This window comes from Cricetulus griseus, chromosome 2 (assembly GCF_003668045.3).
Source record: "Cricetulus griseus strain 17A/GY chromosome 2, alternate assembly CriGri-PICRH-1.0, whole genome shotgun sequence".
Classification (NCBI taxonomy): domain Eukaryota; kingdom Metazoa; phylum Chordata; class Mammalia; order Rodentia; family Cricetidae; genus Cricetulus; species Cricetulus griseus.
In genome coordinates this window covers 199,205,760-199,231,894 of record NC_048595.1, presented here as the reverse complement: position 1 = coordinate 199,231,894, position 26,135 = coordinate 199,205,760, and the positions used below count along the sequence as shown (strand labels likewise).

Genomic DNA, 26,135 nt, shown 5'->3' with positions numbered 1-26,135 from the left:
TCATCATGGCCTCAGCACACACATGTTCCTGCTATCTGGATAAAATCCTTCACGTTTTTGACTTTCACACCACTTCCTCAGAAGATCCACTAATCGGCCACATACATTAGGCTTTATTATAAATAACCAGTGTAAGATTTTGGGTCTTAATCTTTTTTTTTCTATAAAGGGTAAGGCAGTACATTCTTTAGAGTTTGTGGGTCACACAAGAGGCTGTGTTACAATAAAACTTTATTTGAGGTATTTAAAGATGAATTTACTTATATCCTAGAATTTACATACACCCTAAGGGTCTTGACAGGCGGGATGAGGTCCCTGCTCTATGGCTGGTTGACGTCTGACATCTGAGGATGGAAGCTAGGAAGGGGATGGATAGGACCCTCAAGTCTGCATGAAGGCGGATCGGTGACTAGGAGAGGTCCGGGCGGGGCGGGGCGGCGGGGCAGGGCGGGGCGGGGCGCAGAGGAGGCGGGGCGGCGGCGCAGCGTCGTCGTCGTCGTCGTTGTCGTCGTCGTCGTCGTCCCCGCCTCCTCCCCAGGGGCCGCGGCGGATCCACGGCGGCGGCGCTCAGTGCCTGAGGAGAGCGTCCCAGCGCTAGCAGCGAGCATCCGCACGCCGCGGCACGTACCTCTCGGCCTTCCGACGATCCTCGGCCGCGGCGTCCGCGTCCCTTCAGCTCGCCCGTTCGCCGTCCTTCCCTGAGGCCCGCTGCGCCATGGCGTTGGCGTTGGCCGCGCTGGCGGCTGTGGAGCCGGCCTGCGGCACCGGGTACCAGCAGGTGAGCCGCCCTGGGCTCGCCCCGCCCCGTCTTCCGCCGGCCACTCGACGCCAGGGCTTTGCAGGCCGCGCCGGGCCTGGGCCGGACCTCGGGGCCTGGGCCTGTCGCGGCCCTGGCCAGCCGGGCAGGGAGGGACCTCGTTAACCCTGCTTCCCAGGTCGGGCGGGGCCCGGAGGCCGAACTAGTGGCGCTCTGGGGGCTCCGACCTGGAGGCATCCGTTCTTCTCTCGGCGTTGGTTTGATGTCATTGGAAAATCAGGGGGAGGGGAAAAAATTAAGCCGAAAAGGTAAAGGAAATGGGTTCAGAAGAAAAGATCATTATCGCCGGTGCTGCCGCCGCCGGCTGTCCGCAGCGAGGTGCGATTACTCAGGGCTTCAGAGCCTCGTTTCTGTCCAAACCCATCCCCCTCGTTCCCTTGTAAAACTCTAGTCAAAAAATGAAGCGAGAGACGAGCTCGCAGCTTCCAATCGATTTGGAAGAGGCCCCAAAATGTAGGGCTACGGTGAGGCTGCAGGGCGTGTACCCGGGTGTATTTTGCTCGCTTGGAAATGACGTTTTAAGAGATTTAATAGCGTATCTAGGGAGGAAATATATCCAGATGATTGGATTATTATCGGCTGTGTGATTCTGTAAATTGAGGCCCCAGGGAAAAGAGATTTTTACCTCCTCCGGGTCTGTGGGTTTTCTCGGGAATTTAGAGACTTTGGGGGGGAAATAGATTAATCGAAAACATCTCGTAATTGTGGGAGTTGGGCCAGAGAGTTGTTGACTGCATCGCGGACAACTGCTTCGGTTTTGTCAAATTTTAAATGTTTTAAGCCTAACTTGCATACAAAAATGTCAATCCTGCTTTTTCGGCATAAAATGGCGTGATTTAAGTGATCTACGTTTACTACGTTGTAGAAATAAAACCAGTACAATTAAAGCGTGTTGTAGATTAACCTGGCGCGGTCGGTTACTGGTTTGTTTTGCTGTCTTCAGCTGTGTGTGGTAATCCGCCCTCCTTCACGCCCCCGCTCCCGCTCCCGCCCCCGCCCCCGCCCGGACTCCTGAAATGACTAGTTAAGGATTTAGCCTCTTGATCTCATAAACACCCCAAATTGTGGCGGTGCAGTCTAATCTTTATGTCTTCATAGTCTTTATCCTATGACCTTGGATGAGACTCTGGGTGCTTCCCTGCTTTAATAAATTCGAGTCACAGTCTTTCATCAACCAGTTTACAAATCCCCTGAACCTTATAATGTCAGTCTTTTCATCCCGATTTGGATAGGCGAACAGACAGAAGAGCTGTAGGTTTTCTTTGTACTGCCATCTTACTGAGCTACCGGGAAATGCTGGTTTACTGCTAGAATACAGAAAATTTGTCAGTTATTAAAATAATGCTTTTGTTGTGTTTAGTGACTTTTTGATTATGCAGAATTTAGATACGTTAGAGATGGGCCATTTTTATATCATTACTCTAAAAGTAATTATTTTACTGGGTGTGGTGGCTCATGTCTACAATCCTAGCAGTTGGTAGACAGGCAGGAAAATCAAGAGTTTAAGGCCAGCCTGGACTGCCAAACTAGTTGCAAGCAGCCTGAGGTATAGGAAGACCCTGCTTCAACAACCACAAAATAAATTGGAAGAAATAATTTCAATAAAACATGAAAAAATCTACATAGAAAAAAGGATAAAATATGAAAGAACAAAAAGTCAAAGACAGAAATTTGTTCCTAAAGATAAGCAAAGTTAATGCATGGGTGGGTATATATTTGTGTGGATTAGAGCTATATAGATATAAAATAGAGTGATCATTGTCCATGTGTACAGATAAGGAGTGCTAGTGCTGAATTACTGTATACCAGTCACAGCAGAACTCAGTTTAAATCCATCTTCATTTAGCCTGGCGGTGGTGGTGCACGCCTTTATTCCCAGCACTCTGGAGGCGGGGCGGCCAGCCTGGTCTACAAAGTGAGTTCCAGGACAGCCAGGACTGGTTCACAGAGAAACCCTGTCTGAACAAACAAAACAAAACAACAAAACAAAAAAATCCATCTTCATTGAGCCCTTACAACACCTTTGTGAGTCAAGGTTTGTTTTCCTTTTATAGATGACATTTAAACTTTTTTAGTTTTTTGAGACAGGGTTTCTATGTGTAGCTTTGGAGCCTGTCCTGGAACTAGATCTTGTAGACCAGGCTAGTATGGCACTCAGAGAGCCACCTGCTCTGCCTCCCAAGAGCTGGGATTAAAGGCATGCACCAAGACCACCCAGTTTATAGATGACATTTTATACAAGTCAAGTCTCTAACGTTTCCAGTGACTTGTTCAAGTTCACAAAGCTGCTAAATTGTGGTTACAAGAGAATTTGTATACTTAACTACATAATGGTCCTAAGACAGGCTGTGTCTATTAGCAGATACATATGTGTCCATATATACTATGTATTCATGCATGTCTATATAGCACATCTTTATACATTCATGCAGTTTCATCGGCTTCTAATCACACTTGGATTCACTTTCATGTGTGTGATCTTGCACATATTATGTACAAAGGCACACACTTATTAATAAAATTGCATTTTTATATCTCCTGGTTTTCTTTTTTTTTTTTTTATCAGTGCTGAGTAGGGCCTACATGTAACCTAGGGCCTTACACTTTCTAGGTAAACCCTGTACCACTGCACTATATTTCTAGCCCCTCTGTCAGCCATTTTTAATGCCTGTATGGCATGTAATTTGCATGGCTGAGCCATAACTTAATTACCTACAAGTAGTCTCTAAGAATATTTATAATTTTTTTCATTCATTGAGGTTTGTTTTCCACACATCTGTAACTGTTCCTTTGTAGTGTGTGATCAGAGACTATACATACTTAAAAGGCTTTTGAATTATAGAATGCTGGTGAATTGTCCAGGCCACTTGATAGGAACTTGCTGCTCTTGAGGCTGTTCTGACTTCTTTTGATCTGGTTAATCTAACTGAGGTGGTCCTCCAGCTAAGTGACTGTAATGGGGAGCTTTGTGATTCATTCAGAAATGCTAACACTGCTGGCTTCCTTTGCTTTTATAGGTTTTTATTAATGTGTGCACATTTGTATGCAACTCAAATTTATAGTGACAATTTATAGATAGGCTGGGCTTAGTTTCCATGTAGTATGATTCTCCACCCCTCAATTTTTGCAGTTTTAAAACTGAGACTGTATCCAAATATATGGAACAGTGTTTCAGGAAGGTGTAGGTGGGCTTAATCCCAGCTGTGGCTAGCTCGGAGGACATTAATTGCTGGTCATCCATTTTCCTTATTGCAATAGATCTTTGCATCTATATCATGAATTTTGCCACCTCATGCCAGATACCTTAAGATACTTGGATTTGAGCAAGATGATGGTGGTACATGCCTTGATTCCAGTGCTCAGGAGGTAGAGACAGGCCGATCTCTGTAAGTTCAAGGCCAGCCTGGTCTACAAAGCAAGTTCTAGGACAGCCAGGGCAGTTACACAGAGAAACCCTGTTTCAAAAAAAAAAAAATTGGGTTTGGATCCTATGTAAATGGACAGTGCTTCAATATACTCTTAAAAAAAAAAAAAAAAAAAAAAAAACAAAAAAAAACACAGAATGTGCTGTTTGAGAACATAACTTGTTGCCTGCTGAGGAAGTTGCCTATTTTGCAGTCATCACCAGTAAGTTTGTATAGCATTCAGATGACATCATTAGCCAGGCATAGGCATGAGCTTTTTGGGTTAAGTTCCTTGAGTATTCTGGAAGGGCATTTTAACAGATTAGGGAATGGATTAGGGAGTATCACCTTTCTAACAAGTGAAACCATGTATGTGGTGAAGTTGGAATCTTGGAAGAAAGGTCTAGGTAGTGCCCATGTGATTGTTTTTTGCATATTGGTTAGGAAGTTTCAGAAGCTATAGTTACATCTTAGGTTATCTCTGAGTCTTGTCATTTTTAAAGATTATTTGTTGTATTTGTGGCCAAATGGTTAGTCATCAAAGAAAACTTAATGAAAGTCCTTGAAGAGGGACACAGTGGTTGGTGCACTCTTGTGATTTCAGTGTTCCAGAGCTGAGGCCGGAGGATTGTGACCTCTGTGCCTGCTGGATTACATAGTGAGATCCTACTTGAAACAAACATAGGTAGATTGTTTACGGAAGATAGATAACTTGTTTCTTTGAAATGTTTTAGAATTGTGTAAAATAAACAATAAAACATACCACATTAGTTTTTCATCCCCTTGCTTCTTTTGGTGCTAGGGATTGAACCTAGAGCTTTAATACATGGTGACCATGTGCTCTGTCACTGAGCACCTCGGACCCTAAGCATTCAGTACAAAGTCTGCCAGCATTAAGTGCATTCACATGTGTGTGAAAGCAGCCTGTGTCTAGTACCCATTAAGCAATGCTCCATCTTGCTTATTCCAGCCTGTGTCAACTAGATACTAGTGTAAGTGCAATCAGCTATTTATACTTTCGTAACTGTCTTTTTTCATGTGGCGTGTTACCAAGATTTTTTTTTTTTTTTTTTGGTTTTTTTTTGAGACAGGGTTTTTCTGTGTAGCTTTGGAGCCTATCCTGGCACTCGCTCTGGAGACCAGGCTGGTCTCAAACTCACAGAGATCTGCCTTTCTCTGCCTCCTGAGTGCTGGGATTAAAGGCATGCGCCACCAACGCCCAGCTGCATGTTGCCAAGATTTATCCATATGGTAGGTGCCAGAATTTCTAAGGCTGAACAATATTTTGTTTATACTTTCTTTTTTGTTTTGAGATGGGATCTCTTGTATCAAGGCCTGACCTCGATTTATACAACACCACACATACACACACACACACACACACACACACACACACACACACACACAGAGGCGTATCTTGAACTCCTTATCCTCCTGCTTCCACCTCCCAAGAGCTAAGATTAGAGGCCAATGGCACCAGACCTGCCTATGCTACATTTTTGAAAATAAATTCATTTGCTGGTGGACATTAGGTCTTCATGCATAATGCACTGAGAATATGGGTATACACATATCTCTTGGTCCTTACTTTTGAGTTTTATGAGAATATACCCAGAAGTGGAGTTCCTAGATGGTTTGGCAACTATTTTTATAAGTTTTCTTAGAACTACTATTCTGTTACCCATAGCAGCCACACCATCTTGAATTGTTGCCAGCATTGTACAAAGATTCTAGTTTTTTCATATTCTCAACAACAGTTTCTGTTTTGTTGTTGTTGTTGTTGTTGTTGTTTTGTTTTTGGTAGTGCCTGCGATAGAAGTCAGGCTTTGTTCATGACTGGCAATCACTACCCACTTGAGTTCTGCACCAGTCCTGTTCTGGTTTCTTGATAGTAGGCATCTGTTTGTTGGTTGTAAAGGCATCTCCTTATAGTATTGATTTCTGTTTCCTAAACATTGCATTGACTTTTGTATACTGTCTTTGGAGAGATGCTATTTGTAATTGTTATGAGACAGGCTAGTCTAGAACTCTCTATGTAGATCCAGTTAGCTTTGAACTTACTGAGCTCTGACTATCTCTGCTACCTATAAATTGGAACTAAAGATATGTACCACAACACCTGGCCTATAAATACTATTATTTTTTTTTTTAATTTATGTGCATTGGTGTTTTGCCTGCATACATGTCTATCTGAGAGTATCAGATCCCCTGGAACTGGAGTTACAGTTATGAGCTGCCATGTAGGTGCTGGGAATTTAGCCCATGACCTTTGGAAGAGCAGCCAGTGCTCTTAACCACTGAGCCATCTCTCTGGCCCCCTGAAATTATTTCTTAATGGTATTTGTATTTTCAGCTTTTTTATTTTTTTGAGACAAGGTCTCAGTATATAGTCTCGGATGTCTTAGCACTTGCTATGTAGACCACCAGACTGTCGTTGAACTCACAGACAGACCTGCCTGCCTTTGCCTCCCAAGTGCTGGGATTAAAAGGACTGTACCACTATGCCTGGCTCAACTTTTTATTAGTATTTCAAATACATAAAAAGTAGGATAGTATGATAAACCTTATGGAATCCATTACCTGCACTCAATAAATACCTACCAGTAGCCAATTTTATTTATATTCCTGGATCCAGAATTTTCATTTTGGATCAATCATAATTTCTCTTGTTTTTTTTTTTTATGTTTGGAGACAACAGAGTCTTACACCGTAGCCCAAGCTGACCTGGAACTTTCTGTGTAGCTCAGGCTAGCCTTGAACTTGCAACAGTCCTTCCTGCCTTAGTCTCCAAAGAGCTAAGGTTACGGACACTGTGCCTAGCTGTAAATTGTATTTCATTTACAAATATTATGTGAAACGGAGAAAAGAATGGTATTTCACATGAGGTCACATGAGGTCAGTATCATGAGAGCTTAAAAAACATTAGATTTACTTTTTTATTTGTGGGTGTGGGTAGAGATCAGAGGACAACTTTCAGGGTTAGGTTTTCTCCTCCTGTGTAGTTCCTGGAGATGGAATTCATGTTGTCAGGCTTGGTGACTAGTGCCTTTTACACGATGAGCCATCTTACCAGCCTTGAGAGCTCTCTTTGAATCTGTTAGCAATATGGAAATAGGATTTGTAAATGTCAGGAACCACAGAACTGTGACTGTCCTTTGTTTTTGAATTGGCAAACACTTGGCAAGCTTTGTTCTCTGCGTCATTTTTTTTTTTTTTTTTTTTTTTTTTTTTTTTTTTTGTGGCACTGGTAGATTCTTGATCCATTCTTGCCTTCTGGCTGGGTCTACTGGTCATTACATTTACAGGGGAGATTTATTGGCTTCATCACTCCGTGCTCCGTAAACAGAACAAAACTTCCTGGTTTGGACAGAAACCAAGACTCAGTTGAGCTGCCCTAGGGAATCCTGTTCCAAGGACTGGTCACGGCTGGTCCTGAACGTACATATTTACTTCAAAAATCAGTTACAATACACTGTACTATATATTAAGTTATATAAAAAAATCTTACCATGAGAATTATTTTGTTATATTTGTTTTAGATTGGCTTTCATTGTGTAGCACAGACTGGCTATGAACTTGGGACCCTTGTACTTCGGCCTTCACAGTGCTGGGATTACTAAGGCTTTAAAATAAATCCTCAAATTTCTTTATTTTGATGTTTTCTTTCGTTAAGTACAATTGCTTAGTGAGAACCATATTCTTTGTTGTTATTTTTTGTTGTTTCAAGACAGGGTTTCTTTGTGTAGCTTTGGAGTCTGTCCTGGCACTGGCTCAGTAGACCAGGCTGGCCTCGAACTCATGAACTCACAAAGATCCACCTGCCTCTGCCTCCCAAGTGTTGGAACTAAAGGCATGAACCACCACTGTCCGTCGAGAACCATCTTCTTGTAGAGGGCAATACCTATTTAGATGAAGAAATTTGCTTTAATTTTAGATTAATGCTGAAAATAAGGTTGAAGGTCTTTTCTCCCGTCAAGTAATTGTTGTCAATAAACTAGACAAATGGTAAACATGTAGCAGATTTATTGTGCTTTGCAAACATTTTAGTTACAGTTGCTTTTGGTGGCTGGCATATAGAAGCAAAGTTATTTATTTATTTATTTGGTTTTTCGAGACAGGGTTTCTCTGTATTGCTTTGGAGTCTGTCCTGGAACTCGATTAGTAGACAAGGCTGGCCTCGAACTCATAGAGATCCGCCTGCCTCTGCCTCCCGAGTGCTGGGATCAAAGGTGTGCACCACCAACGTCAGGCTAGAAGCACAGTTTTTATTATTAATGTCAAGTGTAGTGTTAAACAAGTGTGATATCACCTAGTACACCCTGCCTGTAAACTAGGCTCTCACTCAGTTTTCTGAGTACATAATTTCCTTTTTGTTTGTATTTTGTTTGTTGAGACAGGGTCGCCTCTCTCTGTAGTCCTGGCTTCCTGGGAACCTAGTATATAGACCAGGCTAGCTTCTAATTCATAAAGATCCACCTGCCGGGGCTGAAGAGATGGCTCAGAGGTTAAGAGCAGTGGCTGCTCTTCTAGAGGACCTGGGTTCTATTCCCAGCACCCACATGGCAGCTCATACCTGTCTGTAACTCCAGTTCCAGGGGATCTGGTGTCCTTACACCAATGTACATTAAATAAAGTATTTTTTTTTTTTTAAAAAAGAAAAGATCCTCCTGCCTCTGGAGTTCTGGGATTAAATGTATGCACTAGACTACGTGTGGATTTCTTATTTCACCAGCAGTTTGGAAGTATGGCTCAGTAAAAGCACCTGCAGTCATGAGGACCTGAATTCTAATTGCCAGCACCCACATAAAGTGCAGGCCAGTAGTATGTATGTGGCTTTAAATCCAGAGTTAGGTGTGGAGACAGAAGGATCCCTAGAGCCTCCTGTTCAATTAGCATTGCCGAATCAATGAGCTCTAGGTTTAGTGAGAGATGTTGTCTCAAAGTAAAATGACAAATGGAAAATTATAGAGGAAGACACCCTCAATCTACCTTTGACCTCTACACATGGCTGAGCACGTCTGCTCATAGACATGCACATATAACAAATGTATGCTGCCAGCATGATTTACTGCATATGGCTGAAGTAGTGTTTGTCAGGTTCTCTTCTGTAAGGTACTTTCCCCTCTTGCTTGCTATACTGTGTGAGAATGGTGGCACTCACAGCTCATGTGAGAGAGTTGGGACTAACTGTAAGCAGGTATTCACATACATTATTTGCCACTTTTATATGTGGGACATTTATTTCTTGTATTAGCTTACTTAATTATTTATTAAGTATGGATTCCTAAGTATTTATAATTATTTGGTACTATAATTCCAGTACCACTGTGTAGTGCTGTCTTTAACTACTGGGAACTCTCAGTTAGTCCTGTGTCCTATACCTGTTCCTTCTGGTGCACCTGCATCTTGGTTTTGTCTTAGAGCACTTCCTTTTTGGACCAGTTCCAACTAGTGTATTTCTTATGCTATCTCTGAATAATTCTTGTCCTAAGATGAAACCTTGCTTCCTTTCCTTGGAGAATGATAACAGAAACCAGGTCTGTGTCCTTGTTCTGGGTGTTGTTCTAGGCTTTCTCAGGTGGCAAAGCCAGGAAATGCCTCTGAACTTGTTTAAGTGGTGGGCATTGAACCTGGGCTTTACCATGTGCTCCATGTATACTTTATCATTCAGCCCCATAAACAATATATATTAGTTTGGCTGGTTTTCCCAGAGTAAGACTGTCTGTTAGTATCCTCAGAAATGATTGGGACAAGAGGTTGGGGAGCTCAGCATTTAGCATACAAATCTTTCAACCAGTTTTTTTCTAGATGTTACCCATTTCCTTAAACTTATGCCTTATCTGGGCTGTGGTGTACACCTTTAATCCCAGCACTCAGAGGCAGAGGCAGGTGGATTTGAAGTTGAACCTCCAAGTTACAGGACAGCCAGGGATGTACAAAGAAATCATTTCTTGAAAAAACAAACAAAACCAGCAAACAAAAAACTGCTGATGTCTCCCCAAAGCTCTCTCCCTGTCTTATGCTGTCCTGAGAATAGCATTTTTTGTACTGAGGATGGAACCTGTGGCCTCATGCGTGCAAGGTGAGCCTTTTAAAGAAGAACTGGGAGCTTCATGTTTAACTATTCCTGCAATTTCCTTTCTGTTTTTAACTTTCAACTCAGCTTACCAGTACTTGCTGTCACCAATTTCTGAGCTTTTGGGGCTTGTTTTGGGTTCTGGTTTAGATTCAGCCTTCCCCTGTCTGCTGAACCAGTTCCCTTGTTAATCTCACTTGTAGCTGTCAGGGTTTTGATGTTACTTTCTGTCTTGTTTGACTTTATAGGTTTTTCTCTTTTTTAGTTTGCTTGGTTTTTATGATTTATTTATTTTTATTTTATGTGTAGTGGTGTTTTGCCTCCATACTTGTCTGTGTGGGGATATTGGATCTCTTTGATTTGGAGTTATAGATAGTTGTGAACTGCCATTAGGTCCTTGGGAATTGAACCCAGGTCCTCTGGAAGAGCAGCCAGCACTCACCAAGCCATGTCTCTAGCACTGATTGTTTCTTGCTAGGCTCTCACTATGTAGCACTGGCTGGCCTAAAACTCACTGTGTAGACCAGGCCATCATGGAACTCACCTTAGATTAAAGGTGTGTGCACATGCCTTTTTTTGTTGTTGCTGTTTTCTTTTTTTAATGAGTGAGTTAAATATACAGCAAGCAAAAATAAAAGAATAAATAGTAAATAGCAAGTGATGCATATAGCAAAACACCATCAAGTTGAGGGTTATAAACATTGACTAGAAGTCAACTGTGAAAACCAGTTGAGGCAGCCCTACCTGGAGTCCAGATTGAGAGATACCTAGGCAGAGCAGAGTGTCCTCTTGAGTGAGACGCCCAAGTGAAAGGACAAATAGCAGCAGATAGATAATCTGGTGCTTACAACATCCAGTGGAAACCTACTGGGGAAGTTGAGGCAGTCAGCTGGAGTTCCTGATTGAGCTTTGGCTCCATGGATGGGTTCCCATGGCTTTTTTATATTTTGGGATAAACACTAGTAACCTCTGAAAGTGGTTCACCTTCTAATTGTTCTTAAGAACACAAGGTATCTACTTTCCTGAGCTCTTTGCTGTTCCCTTTCCTCCCTGTTACAGTTACCAGGGAGGAGGGTCAGCCCATCCCTCGACAAGGGACCTTGAAGGGACATTTTGAGATAAACATGCCTGAATCTGAGGGGGAGGGAAGCAACCCCATCTCCAGAGCCAACTTCTCAGTAAGCTCCCGCAGCACATGATAATTTAGTAGTGTTCATCACGGCATGGCTGTTAACTTTCAGCCTGTACATCTAATTGTGCTATATTGACAATGGAGAATATATATGTTTAGTAAATATGCCAATTGGTTGGTTTTTTGTTTTGTTTTGTTTTGTTTTTTGTTTGTTTGTTGGTTTTTTCGAGACAGGGTTTCTCTGTGGCTTTGGAGGCTGCCCTGGAACTAACTCTTGTAGACCTGGCTGGTCTCGAATTCACAGAGATCCACCTGCCTCTGCCTCCCGAGTGCTGGGATTAAAGGCGTGCGCCATCAACGCCCAGCTGCCAATTGGCTATTTTAGAAGGAAAAACATTTTAGGAATTACAATGTGATAAAAGTACCAAATTTTTCTTCATGTGTACCACAAGCATCTGTTAAATGCTTATTTGTGTCCAGCAGGATATAGTATTAGTTACAGATTGAATAATGAACATTCAAGGTTTCTATCTTTCAAAAGAACATGTATTTAGAGTGTGTGTGTGTGTGTGCTCGCACACATGCATGTCTGTGTTCACACCATGGTTACACACTGTAGTTACACACTGGAGGTCAGAAGACAGCTTACAGGTCTCTATTCTGTCCTTCACCATGTGCGTTCCTGAGATTGAATTTAGGTTCTAAGACTCTTACCCTCAGAGTCATCTTACCATCCTACCTCCCCCATTCAATATTGCTTATTGTTTTAAAGAGAAAAGGCTTAGAGATGTTTTTTCCTGTATCTAATTTTTGTTGCCATTTCTTTTTAAAATCATTAACTATGTAACTACCATCTCTTCCTATACGTTACTAATTTAATATACAGAAAAGGAATATACTGTGTGTGTATGTATGTGTGTATATATGTATGAGAGAGAGAGAGAGACAGAGACAGAGACAGAGACAGAGAGAGAGACATGTATATCTCTGTCCCTAGGAAGAGTGATAATAAATCAAACACTTGTGGCTTTATATCCTAGGGCATAGTATGCTTTATTTATTTTTTTTTTATTTTTTTGCTTTTCAAACAAATTTGCTTTGCTTTTATACTACATGGTAACAGCGAGCCCTCCATGCTTCATCAGGCCCTTGTCCTTTAGTGTATTTGTTTTTTAACATATTTCCCATGGACAGTAGTGGTGGGGATACTACTTGCCTGTAGATCATCCCTGGAGCCATTGTCATTGTCCCTTCCTTGGTTGTAGCATTTATAAGTAGCTAAATTTCTCAATTATCATTTATTTATTTATTTATTTGGTTTTTCGAGACAGGGTTTCTCTGTCTTGTTTTGGAGCCTGTATTATTTTGGAGCCTGTCCTGGAACTAGTTCTGTAGACCAGGCTGGCCTCGAACTCACAGAGATCCACCTGTCTCTGCCTCCCGAGTCCTGGGATTAAAGGCTTGCGCCACCAATGCCCGGCTTATTTATTTATTTTTAAAGAAAGGAAAGTTATTGGACATTGCAAGGGACAGTTATTGGACATTGCCTGCCTTCATTAAATTTTAATAAAAAGAATTTTTTTTTTCCGAGATAGGGGTTCATTTGTAACGTTGGCTGACCTGGTGTTGACTATGTACACTAGTTGGCCTCAGACTCACAAAGATCTGCCTGACTGCTTCTGCTTCCTGAGTGCTGGGAATTAAAGGTATGCACCGCACACTCAGCTAACATTTTTTTTTTTTTTCAGTTCTGGTAATTGAACCCAGTATCTTGTATGTTAGGCAGGTGTTCTACCAGTATGCTGCATGGGAAGCCCTAGTTTGTACATGTTGGGAGGGGAGTCTTCACCCTTGTGCAATTAGCACTTCACTTACTGAGCTGTCTCCCTTGCCCCTGTAATTTGTCATTTTATGAATAGTTACTTTGGGCATCCTTATGGATTTGTTGGTTTTTTTGAGACAGGGTCTAAATATGTAACATTGAGACCTGGTGTTAACGGAGTTTGGGCAGTTGTCCCTCCTTACTGTATAAACTGATGTCATGATTGCTCCATGGTATGGTTAAGGGGAAGGTTTTTATTGTAGATACGAGAGAAAAGCCAGAGGCATCTGGAGGGGTCCAGAGCAGAGAGAGAAAATAGTAGACTGAACATGGCCAGTAGACTGGACCTGGTCATGAGAGAAGCAGGAGCACAGCAGAGACATGGGGGTGGGGATGGGATTGGGGGCAGAGGGGAAGAGGCTGAAATGCAGGGTTATAAGGAGAGTGAGTAGCTGGGGGAGGGAAGTCCATGAATGGGGGGCAGGGGTTAGGGTAGGGAAGGTGAGAAGAGCTTGGGTGCTAGCATGGACTCTGAAATATGTGACAGGTACTTGTGATATTGAGGGAGCCTGGAGACCACATGTGCTTTGATATGTCAGAGTAGGCACTACAGGTAGCATTTGTCTCTTCTGCAATTTGGAATTTGGGGAAGTGTATTTTCCTATAGACATGACACATCTCCTGTCTTTATGAAATCCTAGCCCACTGAGGGTAAGCCATTACCCTGGAAGACTCTTGGCTTTATGTTTTACTGAAGCTAGGTGCCATTTACTTAAAAGTGTCTTCTTGGTAGAACCATCAGCTCTGGAAATAATTTAGACATAAGAAGCTGATTCCATAGATCAGTAGGCTAATGACAAAGAGCTGGCACCATAGTTGCAGCTATTTAGTGCCTTTGCAGATGAGCAGTGACTTTGCTCAGAGTTTTGACTTTTTTAGGTTAGTTGAATTGGAGATGAGTGCCTACTATGTGTCCACCTTGTCTCTCTTGTCAATACAATCTAATACGGAGAATGGGGAGTTGAAGGAAATGCAAGTTGGTGACCTCAGTTGGCCGTATTTGCACTCATTTCTAAGTACTTCTATAGATACTGCAGGTATTTCCCTCTGTAAAACCAAGTGTTCATCTGTTAAATTTATGTTACCAGCCAGAGACAGCCACACAAGCCTTTAACCAAAAGCTCTATGAACATGGCCTTTCTAAGAGGAAACATTCTGTCTGTTAGGCACTTTTAAGTCATTGTTCTCATCACTTGATTTTTCCTTGGATTTGGTGCATTTGTATGTTTCCATTTTGTATTAGAAGATTCACATGTTTACATTATTTTTTACTTCTGATAGTCTTGGATATTCTAAATGCAGCAGTTGTGATATATATATATAGATATAGATATAGATATAGATATATATTGAATGCTTTGTCTACATATTTGTAGACACCACAGTGTACAGTGCCTGTAGAGGTCAGAAGTGGGTGTTGTATCTCCTGGGCCTTGAGTTACAGATGACTGTGAACTGCAGCATAGATGCTGGGGATTGAACCCCATGTCCTCTGGGATAGCAGCCAGTACTCTTTTTTTTTTGAGACAGGGTTTCTCTGTGGCTTTTTTGGAGGCTGTCCTGGAACTAGCTCTTGTAGACCAGGCTGGTCTTGAACTCACAGAGATCTGCCTGCCTTTGCCTCCCAAGTACTGGGATCAAAGGTGTGCGCCACCACTGCCTGGTGCAGCCAGTACTCTTAACCACTGAACCATCTCTCCAGTCCCAGGAAACATTTTTTGTTGTTGGTGTTGTTGTTAGATTCCCTATGCTTGTCATTTTCACCCATTCACCAAATGTTCTGTGGTGATTTATGGGGCTATTTGATGGGATCCTTTTCATTGAGGAGGACAGATACAGACAGACTCAACAAGGGAACAGTGATGTAGAATAGTTAATTTGAAGTTTTAGGTAAAATTATACAGTATAGATTTGGCTTTTTAAAAATAGAAAACATTATTTTATGTATGTACACTCACTGTGTGTATGTCTGGTACTTTTGGAGGCCAAAAGAAGGTTCAGAAGGTTCATTTCTTGGAACTGAAGTTAGGGATGGTTGTGAGCCACATGAAAGTATAATCAAAAAGAACTATTTCCATTAGATTGTATAACCATATTCCCATCTAATTTTTAAGCAATTTTTATTACTATCCCTGACACTACAAGAAACTCATAAATAACAGTAGTCAGCTGCTATTCTCCCCCCCTCCCATATCCTTAGTTACCAACAACCATTAATCTTTTTTTTTTCTCTCTATGAAATTGCATTTTTGGAACATTTTATATAAATAGAAGTTTGTATGGTATTTTGTTAGTGGCTTTATTCTTAGTATAATGCTTTTTCAAAGCTTATTTATGTCGGAGCAATTTATCCTTTTTTCTTGCTGAATAGTGTTTCATTGTATGGATAAACCACAGATCTTGTATCCATTTGTGTGATGAATTTTTGGCTGTTAAAAGTAATGCTGAATCATCAAATTTTGTGTGGACATATGTCTGTTTGTTTGTTTTTCGAGATAGGGTTTCTCTGTGTAACAGCCCTGGTTGTCCTGGAACTCACTCTGTAGACCAGGTTGGCCTCCAACTCACAGAGACCCACCTGCCTCTGCCTCCCAAGTGCTGGGATTAAAGATGTGCACCACTACTGTCTGGCAGGACATATGTCTTAACTCTAGGCTTACCACACTTTCTATTCCCACCAGAAGTTTGTTAGAGTTCTAGTTTTTCCACATGTATCAGAACTTGTTACTGCCTTTTTAGTGGGTATAAAGTATTCATGATTTTCTCTGATGACTGACCTAATAGTGTTGAGCATTTTGTGTCTACTGGCTGCTTGCATACTGTCTTTGGAGAAATGTTTGTACAGTTTGTGTGTGTGTATGTGTGTGTGTGTGTGTGTGTGTTTTGAGTGTGCATACATGTGTGCAGGTGCACTTGCCCATTCAGGCATGTGTAGAGGTCTGAGGTTGACATCGGGATGCCTTTCTCAGTTGCCCTCCACTTTATTTTTTTGAGAATGAATCTTTCACTGAGCTTGGAGCTCAACCTTGTCATTAGGGCTAGACTGACTGGCTCTTGAACCTAAGCCATCCTTATGTCTGTGCCCCCCATTGCTAGGGTTGCAGGCACACAGTGCTGGGAATCTGAATTCACTTCTTGATGCTTTCATAGCAAGTACTTTACTCACTAAGCAAACTCTCCAGCCCTCCTTTGCTCATTGTTAGATCAAGTGGCTTTTCTTATATTTGAGTCTCTTGTACCTTGTCAGAATTACTTAAAATATATCTAATATATCAATAGTAAATTAGTAGAGAACTCTTCCTGCAAGTAAAGAATTTGGGACTGGAAAGATAGATGCTCAGAGCTTAAGAGTAATTGCTAACAATCTTCCAAGTTCAGTTCCCAGCAACTGTGTCAGGTAGCTCACAGCTGCCTGTAACTTGAGCTCACACCCACCCCATACATTTGCACAAACACAAGGTAAAAAACACTTTTTTTTTTTTTTTTAAGAAATTAAAGAGTTTGGTCAGGTTAAACTGTCACAGTAATTGCATTAGATATAATAGAAAATGTTCTCACTTTCTGATTATATCTTTTAACAGTGACAGTAAAATACCATATTCAGTTGTTTATCTACAAAAATGTGTGTTGCCTCCTGATAATTACACTGTCTTGTCTGGTAGGATTCAGAATATGCTGAAGTAATGGGTTTGGTAATGAGAGATTTAAAAATTAGATTCTAAGATAAATTTTTTTCAGTATTTTTGTTTTTTTAAGTAAGAATAACATTTAAAGTTCCAGCTTAAGCACTGGTCCAGGGTTTTTGGAGATTGATTATTAATAACATAAGGAAATTTCTTGAAATTTTGAAGATGTTTCTTATTTTTAGAATAAGATCCAACAGGGAGGGCCAGGCGTTGGTGGCTCACACCTTTAATCCCAGCACTTGGGATGCAGAGGCGGTGGAACCTTGTGAGTTCAAGACCAGCCTGGTCTACAGAGTGAGTTCCAGGACAGCCGCCAAAGCAATACAGAGAAACCCTGTCTCAACCCCCGCCCCCAAACAAAAGAAAATTTGTGAGGTTGGGGGTGTGACTTAGTGGAAGAGGGCTTGCCTAGCATGTGTGATTGCACTGCAAAATAAATACATTATTAATTAATTAGAATTCCTGTGGCAAGTGGCATACACCTACGATCCCAGTATTTGGGAAGTCGAGGCAGAAGGATCATGTGTTTGAATCTGGTCTGGGCTATACAGAAGATCCTGTCTCAAAAGGAAACAAAAGAAAAGTTTCCAAGAGGTTTCCCTTTGAGAAAAGGACCGTGGCATCGGCAGAGCGATGTTACCTGACCAGGAGTAGCCACTGAAGAGCTCTTTGGTTCTGGACAGTTGAGGCATTTCACTTGGCCATCTTTGATCTGGATTTCGAAGTAGTCCTTCAGACAGGCTTTGCAGTACACATGTTTACACTTCAAGAAGTACATGCACTCACTACCCAGCTTCTCGCAGAAACAGATACTGCACAGGAACAATTTAATATTGAAGCTTTTCATCTGCTGAGCTTGATTGAAGTCCAAGATTTCCTGGATCAGACTTGACAATGATTCTACATCCTGCACAGCTCTCTCATCCACAATTTCTTCTTGGTCTACATCAGATCCAGCAGCTCCTTCAAAACCTAGCTCTGTGCTGGAAGAGGCCTGAGCCGTTGTCCTTCTCTGAACTTTTTTTCTGAGACCCCATTTTGAGCTCAAAAGGAGAGACAATATTCAGGTAGGTGAGGGTCTCCTCCTTAAGAAACTGCATCCAAGCAAACAGCACCACACTGCCTCGGTGTTCTTCCCATAGGTTGTCTAGGTGCTTGCAGAGAGCAGAGAGCTAGGAGAAAGCAAACAAGGATGATCAGTTTGAAAAGACACTGATGATGTACCAATGCCTGGTCTTCCTAAGGCTCTTTGAAAGTTAGTATAACTTCCTGACACTACTTTTTCTTACCACCAAAATAGTATCAACATTCTCACCAAATCTTTTCTTCAGCTATTTAGCAACAGTGGCCAGAGTAAAACATAAAGTCGGAACCTAAAAGTAGCACAAAGACAACAGAGTTTGAGGCCAACCTGGAATAGAGCTAGTTCTAGGTCAGCCAAGGCTTATACAAAGAAAACCTGTCTCGAAAAACCAAAATAAATAAAGCAAAATTAAATAGGACCCAACAATAACAAATTAAGTAGTGCAAATATTTGTAATGTATGGATTCCTTGGCTAGTTTGGCATTATTTGTCATGTACTTTTTTGTGTTTGTGTGAGGTAGATATTGACATCATATCTCCTTGGGTGTAGATTTGTGAGGTTGGTTTGGTTTGGTTTGGTTGAGACTGAGTCTCACTGTGTAGCCTGGATAGCCCAGAACACAGATGTAGACCAGGGTCCTGAGCTTGTAGAGATCCCTGCCTTTGCCTCCCAAGGGTATACCTACTTTATGCAGTAGTATTGTTTCTTACTTTTCCAGTCTTTAGAGAATGTAAATGCCTATGGCTAATACCACTCATTATAAGATTACATGTTGCCTCTTAGTGAGATCCAATCCTAGTTCTGCTTTGCTGTTCCTCAGAACAACACATTTTAAAACTGAAGTGTGTGTGTGTGTGTGTGTGTGTGTGTGTGTGTGTGTGTGTGTGTGTGTGTGTGTTGTGTATGATATGTATGATGTGATTTATGTGTATATGAATGTCAGTACTTAAATGCTGTGGCATGCCTATGGAGGTTCCCTCCTTACACCTTGTTTTTGAGTAAGGATCTCTCTTAATTTCTGCTGCTCACCACACTCCAGGCTGTCTGGCCCAAGAGTTTCTGGGAAATTTCCTTGTCTGCCTCCCATATCACTGTAGGATTGCTGGGCATCACTGATTCTGGTTTACCCTAGTTTTCAGGTTTGTGGCAAACACCTGTTTCTCCAGCCCCTATAAGTGTCTTAAAACTAGTTAAATTCAAAGTTACTTTTATTAGAATTGAGTATTACTGGGTGATGGTAGCACAAGTCTTTAGTCTCAGCACTTGGGGGATAGGTATGAGATCTCTGTGATTTTGAGGCTTGCCAGGTCTTCAGAACTAGTTCCAGGACAGCCAAAGCTACAGCGAGAAGCCCTATCTCAAAAAGCAAAACAAAACAACAAAAAGAACCATGTATGATTTCTGTGATGAGGATTTCTGGCTTCTATTAACTGTGTAGCCAAGGATGGCCTTGGATTCCTGATTCTCCTATCTCCCATCTCTCAGTCTCCCAAGTTTTGGGATTTATAAGCTTCTGCTGTCACCCATATCTAGCAGGGGTTTTTGTTGTTGTTTTGTTTGTTTGTTTGTTTTATTATGTATACAACATTCTGCTTCCATGTATATCTGCACACTAGAAAAGGGCACCAGATCTCATAATGGATGGTTGTGAGCCACCCTGTGGTTGCTGGGAATTGAATTCAGGACCTCTGGAAGAGCAGTCGGTGCTCTTAACCTCTGAGCCATCTCTCCAGCCCCTGTTTTTTTTTTTTTTTTTAAGATAGGAATATACTTGGTTTCTATGCAACTCGGCTTGGCCTCAAGTTAACTAGGCCTAAGTGATTCTTTTGCCTCAGTTTCACCACAAGTTGGGACTACCAGTGAGTGTTATTGTATCTGGCTCTTGCAGATTTCAATTTTAAACGCTACATTTATTTCTAATAGGTACTATACTTAGATTCAAAGGAGAGTGATCTCTTTATTTTAAATGTACTATATTTTATAGCCTTAACCTTAAAAATAAAAACAATAGCACTGTTTGTAGTTTTTTTTTTTAAGATTTATTTATTTTTGGTTTCTTGAGACAGGTTTTTTCTTTGTATTTCTGGCTGTCCTGGAACTTGTTCTGTAGATCAGGCTGGCCTTAAACTCAGAGTTCTACCTGCCTCTGCTTCTCAAGTGCTGGGATTTGGACTAAGATGTATTTTTATAAGCTTTTGATCTTTTTTTATTTATGTGTCTATGTTTGTCTTTATGTATGTATGCCAGATGTGTGCAGGTAGTCGAGGAGCCCAGAAGAGGGCATTGGAGCTCTTGAAGCTGGAGTTATGGGTAGTTGTGAGCCATTTGACCATGAGTACTGGAAACCAAACTCAGGTCCTCTGAAGAAGAACAAACATTCTTAACTACTGAGCCGTCTCTAGTCCCAAGATACATATTTTTAAGTTTTTTTGTTGTTGTTACTTTATGTGCATGTGTGTTAGCCAGCATGTTTGTTGGTATAGCAACTCTGTGTTGCATAGTTAACAGATAGTTGTGAACCATCATTTGGGCACTGAGAATTGAACCTGGGTCTTTTGGAAGAGTAATCACTGAGCCATCTCTCCAGCCCCCAAGATACATATTTTAAAATCAAAGGTTATTAAGGCCAAGGGGTATCATGCCAGATTGGGATTATGCACCAAGTGGGAATATGGGAAGAAAGAAAGTCAGGACACAGTGTAAGAGTGTGACAAAACAAAACACCACTTGAAATTTCAGATTGTTGGCTTATTTTCATCTTGGTAGAGACATAGGTCGTCCTGTATTAACTCGGCACTGTGTGTGGCTCCTTTGGTGGGCAGTTTGGGTCTCACTATGTAGCAACCCAGGCTGTCTGGGAACTTGCCTTAATGTTCCAGCTTCAGCCTTCCAAGTATTGAGATTACAAGTGTGAACTACTACACTGAACTTTTTCTATGTCATTTGTGAGTAATTTTATAGTTCTGTTTGGGGGAAAAAAGCCATTTTTAAAATGCCATTATTGTTGATCATAGTAAAGATAAGATTGGTTCAAAATTTTTAACAAAAGTAATGTAGTGGGGTGAAAAAATCTAGCTCCAGTAGTATTTATTAGTCTTCAGAGTCACCCTTAGTGACTATTCCCTCCCTCCATAGTGGCCCTGTGTGTCCCACTTTTAGACCTGTCTCAAGGACTTGCTACATTGAGGCCCATACTGTGACTGACAGTTAAGCTGGACCTGGCCTCACTGGATTCAGCTGATGGAAGAGTGGGAGCCTTTCCAGCATTGACCCATGCTCACTCTGTGTGAGCACCCAGAGGGGGGAATCTCCAAGTTGAAGGGATGTGGCTGGGTAGGCTCCACCAGAAAGGCTCTCAGGGACAGAACAGTAAAATGGGCAAAACTCATCGTGGGACTGTTTCCTAACCAGTCTACACTCTAGTTGTGGTTCGTGCATTTTAATCCTTCAGTGGTGAGTGGTGGACTTGAGACCCCAGAGTGTAAGAATCTAGATGCTTACGGTTCTGTTGTTAAGCAGTCATTACTAAGCATAGATGGTGGTCAGCATATGTGGCCTTTAGAATGTGAATACCTTTGTTCCCTGTACCCATAATATTTTGTTTTAGAGCAGCTTTTCTGAGCCTAAACTTACCACCAGTATTGTGGAAGTAATTAGGTTTCTATGTGAAGAGGGAGGAGGCTGTGAGAACAGTGAGGTGGGAGGGTAAGCCCAAAATGTGAAGCCTCCTCCATAGTCATAATGGTTTTTTTTTGGGGGGGGGGGTGCTTAAAATACTGATTTTTAAGGGAGAAAAAAATCTTGACCTGGTAATGTTTCTCTAAGCATTTCTGAGAAGACTGGAATTTCTCTGCTGTTATCTGTTACTGTGCTGGGGAGTGATCACATTTCACATTTCCAGGTTGCTAGGAGACAGGCAACCTATCTTACAGCTATTGGCATGGCAGACCTTTTTACCTCCTGATTTTTTTGAATGTCTGTGTTTCTTAGAACTGCCAGGCTTCCTTTCTGAAACCAAATTGTGTAGAGGAAAGAATCATGCTTGCGTTGACCGACTCCAGATTTATAAAGCAGGTTAGAAATGTCAAGCTGGGTTAAAATACATAATGGTACTAGCTGCTACAGATAAGACTGCATTCTTGAATAATAATTTTCCTCTTTATTGTTGCTGTCTCTCTTTCTGCTCTCGTACAATTGTGGTTAGTTGTGAGGAGCTGAGAATATCCTTCTAAGGCCTGAGATGATTGTGGAGACCCCCGTCCTCCCAGGAATTCTTCAAATAAGTCCCTGGAACTTTTGCTTTCTAATAGCTATTTTTACCTATATGCTTTCTTTTTCAAGGGAAAAATTACCTTAGGTTACAATACAATTTTGGGAGTGTCTTAAGATTAGATTGTTACAGCTAAAAAATGTGCCCAAGCCAGAAATGGTGGCATATTCCTATAATCCCAGTATTTGAGACAAGGAGAAGATTAGGGATTCCAGGCCAGCCCAAGGCACACAGGAAAACCCTATCTCAAAAGAAAAAATAAAATAAAAATCAAGGCCTGGAGATAAAAGTCAGTGGTAAATATTTGTACAGGTTTCATACTCAGCTCTGGGAGACAAAAAGTGTCTAGATGGTAGATGCTGCTAAGAATATGGCCCAGTAACCCGTGTCAAATTGGATTCTTTGTAGTAATCTAGCTACTGATTTATAGGTAAATATATATTGTAATAATCTGGTGGGTAGCACAGAATTCGAGGTTGATGCAGGCTCTGCTTCATGTCAGAACCCCAGGTTCTGTTCTGTCTCAAGTCAAGTGTGCTTAGGAGATGGTGTGTTTTACAAGCACCTCAGTTGACTTCCTGTGTGATAATACTGAAAACAGGATCAGAGCCTTAGTGCTTACATAGTAAATAAATTCCCTTTGTAGTGCAGACCAGCTCATTTAACAAGTATAATCTATTGAGACATCTTTGTTTTGTGAGAGTGACTTGGGTGGGCCATCCATGGCAGCAGCAATAGGCAGACATACACATATTTAGTGTGAACTATTTAAAAGAACTGGAGGAGCCAAAGCGTCAACTCTGCTTTAGAACACTCACCTGGGTTTCTTAAAACCCAGGGTTTGATTCCAGCTCTAAAACACTAAATCAGAGACTAAAGATTTAGCCACCCAGAACAGGCTATTTCCCTGTGTCAGTGCTGACAGAGGTTAGAAGTTTATGTTTCATAACTGTCTCAGTTACTTAACATTAACTTTCTGCACACACACTGACCAAATAAAATAGGGCTTAGTTTGCTTATTTTCAATTTTTGTCCTACCTGATTGCTTTTATAACTTTAAAGGAATTATACAAGCAATTAATATTCTGAAACTAGACCCTAAATGTAAACAAGGAGAAACCTTTTATACTTTCATTACCTAGAGATAGTGCTTAATATAGATATCTATCATTCTAGATCTTCTTTCCATTAAATACCTTTTTACAAACAAAATTACACAGTGCACGTTGTTTGATAAAAATCAGACTTTTTCATGTATAGTTCTTTAAGTATCCAAGGTGTTAAGCTTTCTTTGTATTTTTGCTTTTTTTTTAAATTTTTTGATAGTTGGGCATGGTGGTGCATACCAGAAATCCCAATACTTGGGAAGTAGAGGTGGGGAGGTCAGTAGGAATTCAAGGCCTTCGTCAGCTACTTGACAAATTTGAAGCAAGCATTTTATTTGGCTTTTTTTTTTTTCTGTTTTATTTTTAGATAGGCCTCATTTTATGTAGCCTAGGCTTGCCTACAACTCTTAATGTTTCCGCCTCAGCTTCTCAAGTGCTGGAATTACAGGAATATGCCATGTGTACTTGGAGTATGATTCTTATGTAACTTTTTCTTTTTGTCTCATTTCCATATAACAACTCCTGGGAGTAGGATACCTTTAAAAAGGGTTTGCACATTTTAAGGCTTCCAGATGAGCTACTCTAGTTTTTAGGTTTGTGTCTTTTGAATTTGTTTTGTGTGTGTGTGTTAATATCTGATGTTTTTGTTCAGTTGCAGAATGAAGAGGAGCCTGGGGAACCTGCACAGACTGCAGGTGATGCTCCTCCACCATACAGCAGCATTTCTGCAGAGAGTGCAGGTGGGTACTGAGGCCAGGCCTAATGCTGCACATCGCCACTTCCAGTAGATGCTGTTTGGTGTGTGTCTTCTCATCAGCTTTCCATAAGTTGTCTTGACTTGAATTTGTAACCCAAGGCGAAAACTCATGTTACAGTTATCTGACTCTAAAAGCCAGGTTAACACCCCCTCTTTTTCCCCCCAGCTGGTAAAGAAGGGCTTTTGTTAGTGGTGAGGAGGACACACACTGTAAGGCACACCAAGAAGATGACCCTCTGCATAGCAGAAGGGAGACTCTGGAAGCCAAAGTCACCAAGCCCCACTTAACAATGCTGCCTTTTTTTAAGAGCTCAGTTTCATTCCAGCTGATGTATAAAGGAAGGGGAAACTGAGGAACTTGCTTGGTGTGGTGTCTGTATGCCTGCTGCCTCAGTACTAGAGAAGGGCTTAGCAAGTTGGAGGGCAGCCTGGACTGCAACAAAGGGTTGAGGAACTTAGTGATTACTTGGTTTTCATAGTTTCTTCATTATAGAAGTTCCTGTGTAGGAGAGAAAAAAACAATGTCTATAAGACTTTTGATAGGTAGAATTTCTGATAATCATTTCTGTTATAGTTGTGTCCATCTATGTCCCCCTTCCTCCCCCACACCCCCCTGTGCCTTTTCTTTCTTTCCTTTCCCTCCCTCCCTCCCTTTAGGTTTCTCTGTGCCTGGAACTCACTTTGTATAGACCAGGCTAGCTTTATATGAGAGTGTTTTGCTTGCGTGGAGGCCATAGGATTGTTGGAACTGGAGCTACAGATCGTTGTTAACTGTTGTGGGTGCTGGCAAATTGAACCCAGTTCCTCTCCAAGAGCAACAAGTACTCTTAGCCACTGAGCCATTGCTTTAGCCCCAGTTCATCAGTTTGATAGAGCCATGTGCCACTGCTGAACCCCAGCCTCTATTTCATCATAGAAAAATTGAGAACATTCATTCATTCTTATAAAGCCTTGACAGCCTTAGCATCCTTTTATTATGGCACTTTGGGAGGCTGTTGACAGTTGATATGAGATTGATTCCATTGGTATTCTGGGTCTCTGAAGCTACTCTTTTAATTGTGTGGAGCATAGGTCAAGCATTTTACCTCTAGCCTGGCTTGAGTTTCTGAGCTCTGGTCTTCTTGCATTTCTATTTACTTACAGTAGTTGTGGTTATTTATTCTTCAATTTCCTTATAGTAGTCATGGTAGACAGTTTGAGTACAGACTAAGTACATAATCTTTTAAAAATTTATTTATGTATTTCATGTATACAAGTGCTCTGTTTGCATGTATCCCTGCACACCAGAAGAAGGCATCAGATCCCATTACAGATGGTTGTGAGCTACCATGTAGGTACTGGGAATACTGAGCCATCGCTCCAATCCCCCGGACTGAGTTTTATATGGCTAGATCCTGTTACAGAAGAAGAGGAAGAGGAGGAGAAGGAAGAGGGAGATTATTATTCCCTTTTTTGTTTTCTGTTAGTGAAGGGTGTACTTCTAATATCAGTACCCTAGAGGTCAAGGCATGACAGTGGTAGATAGTTCTAGACCAGCCAGGGCTACACAGCAACAAAAAATTTTACAGAGAAGTTAATTTATAACTAGAAAAATAAAAGAAAGACAATGTTAGTTGGACTATAGGATTTTCTTATTTTGAAACTTAAAATGTTTAAAAATTTAATCTTGTAAATACATCTTTTCTTTTATGCTACTTTTATAATAGAAGTTGGTGAACATGAGATACAGGGTTCAAAAGAGGAAGTGAAAAATTTCATAGAGAGAATTATTTTGTAACCAAATAAGTTACTTCAGCACATCAGAGAACAGTTTAAAGTAAAAATATGAGTCTAAATATAGAAACATATGAATACTAAGTTTTTTCCTTTTTCTTAAGGTTGATTTTTCACCTTTTTTTAGTAAGCGGAAACCACAGTATA

The 26,135-nt window shown here is 41.2% G+C and overlaps 1 protein-coding gene across 2 annotated transcripts in view; it reads left to right on the top strand.

Annotated features, from left to right (window-relative positions):
- The first annotated feature begins 524 nt into the window (after positions 1–524).
- The window catches only part of Ndfip1 (Nedd4 family interacting protein 1), a 41,011-nt gene continuing 15,400 nt past the window's right edge, over positions 525–26,135 (top strand). The window contains exons 1-2 of one of the 2 annotated variants that reach the window (XM_035440160.1): positions 525–778; positions 24,111–24,198. In XM_035440160.1, the coding sequence (XP_035296051.1) occupies positions 716–778; positions 24,111–24,198 (151 nt within the window). In that variant the 5' untranslated portion in view covers positions 525–715. The remainder of the gene's footprint in view (positions 779–24,110; positions 24,199–26,135) is intronic. The other variant, XM_027398022.2, reaches the window with a different exon arrangement.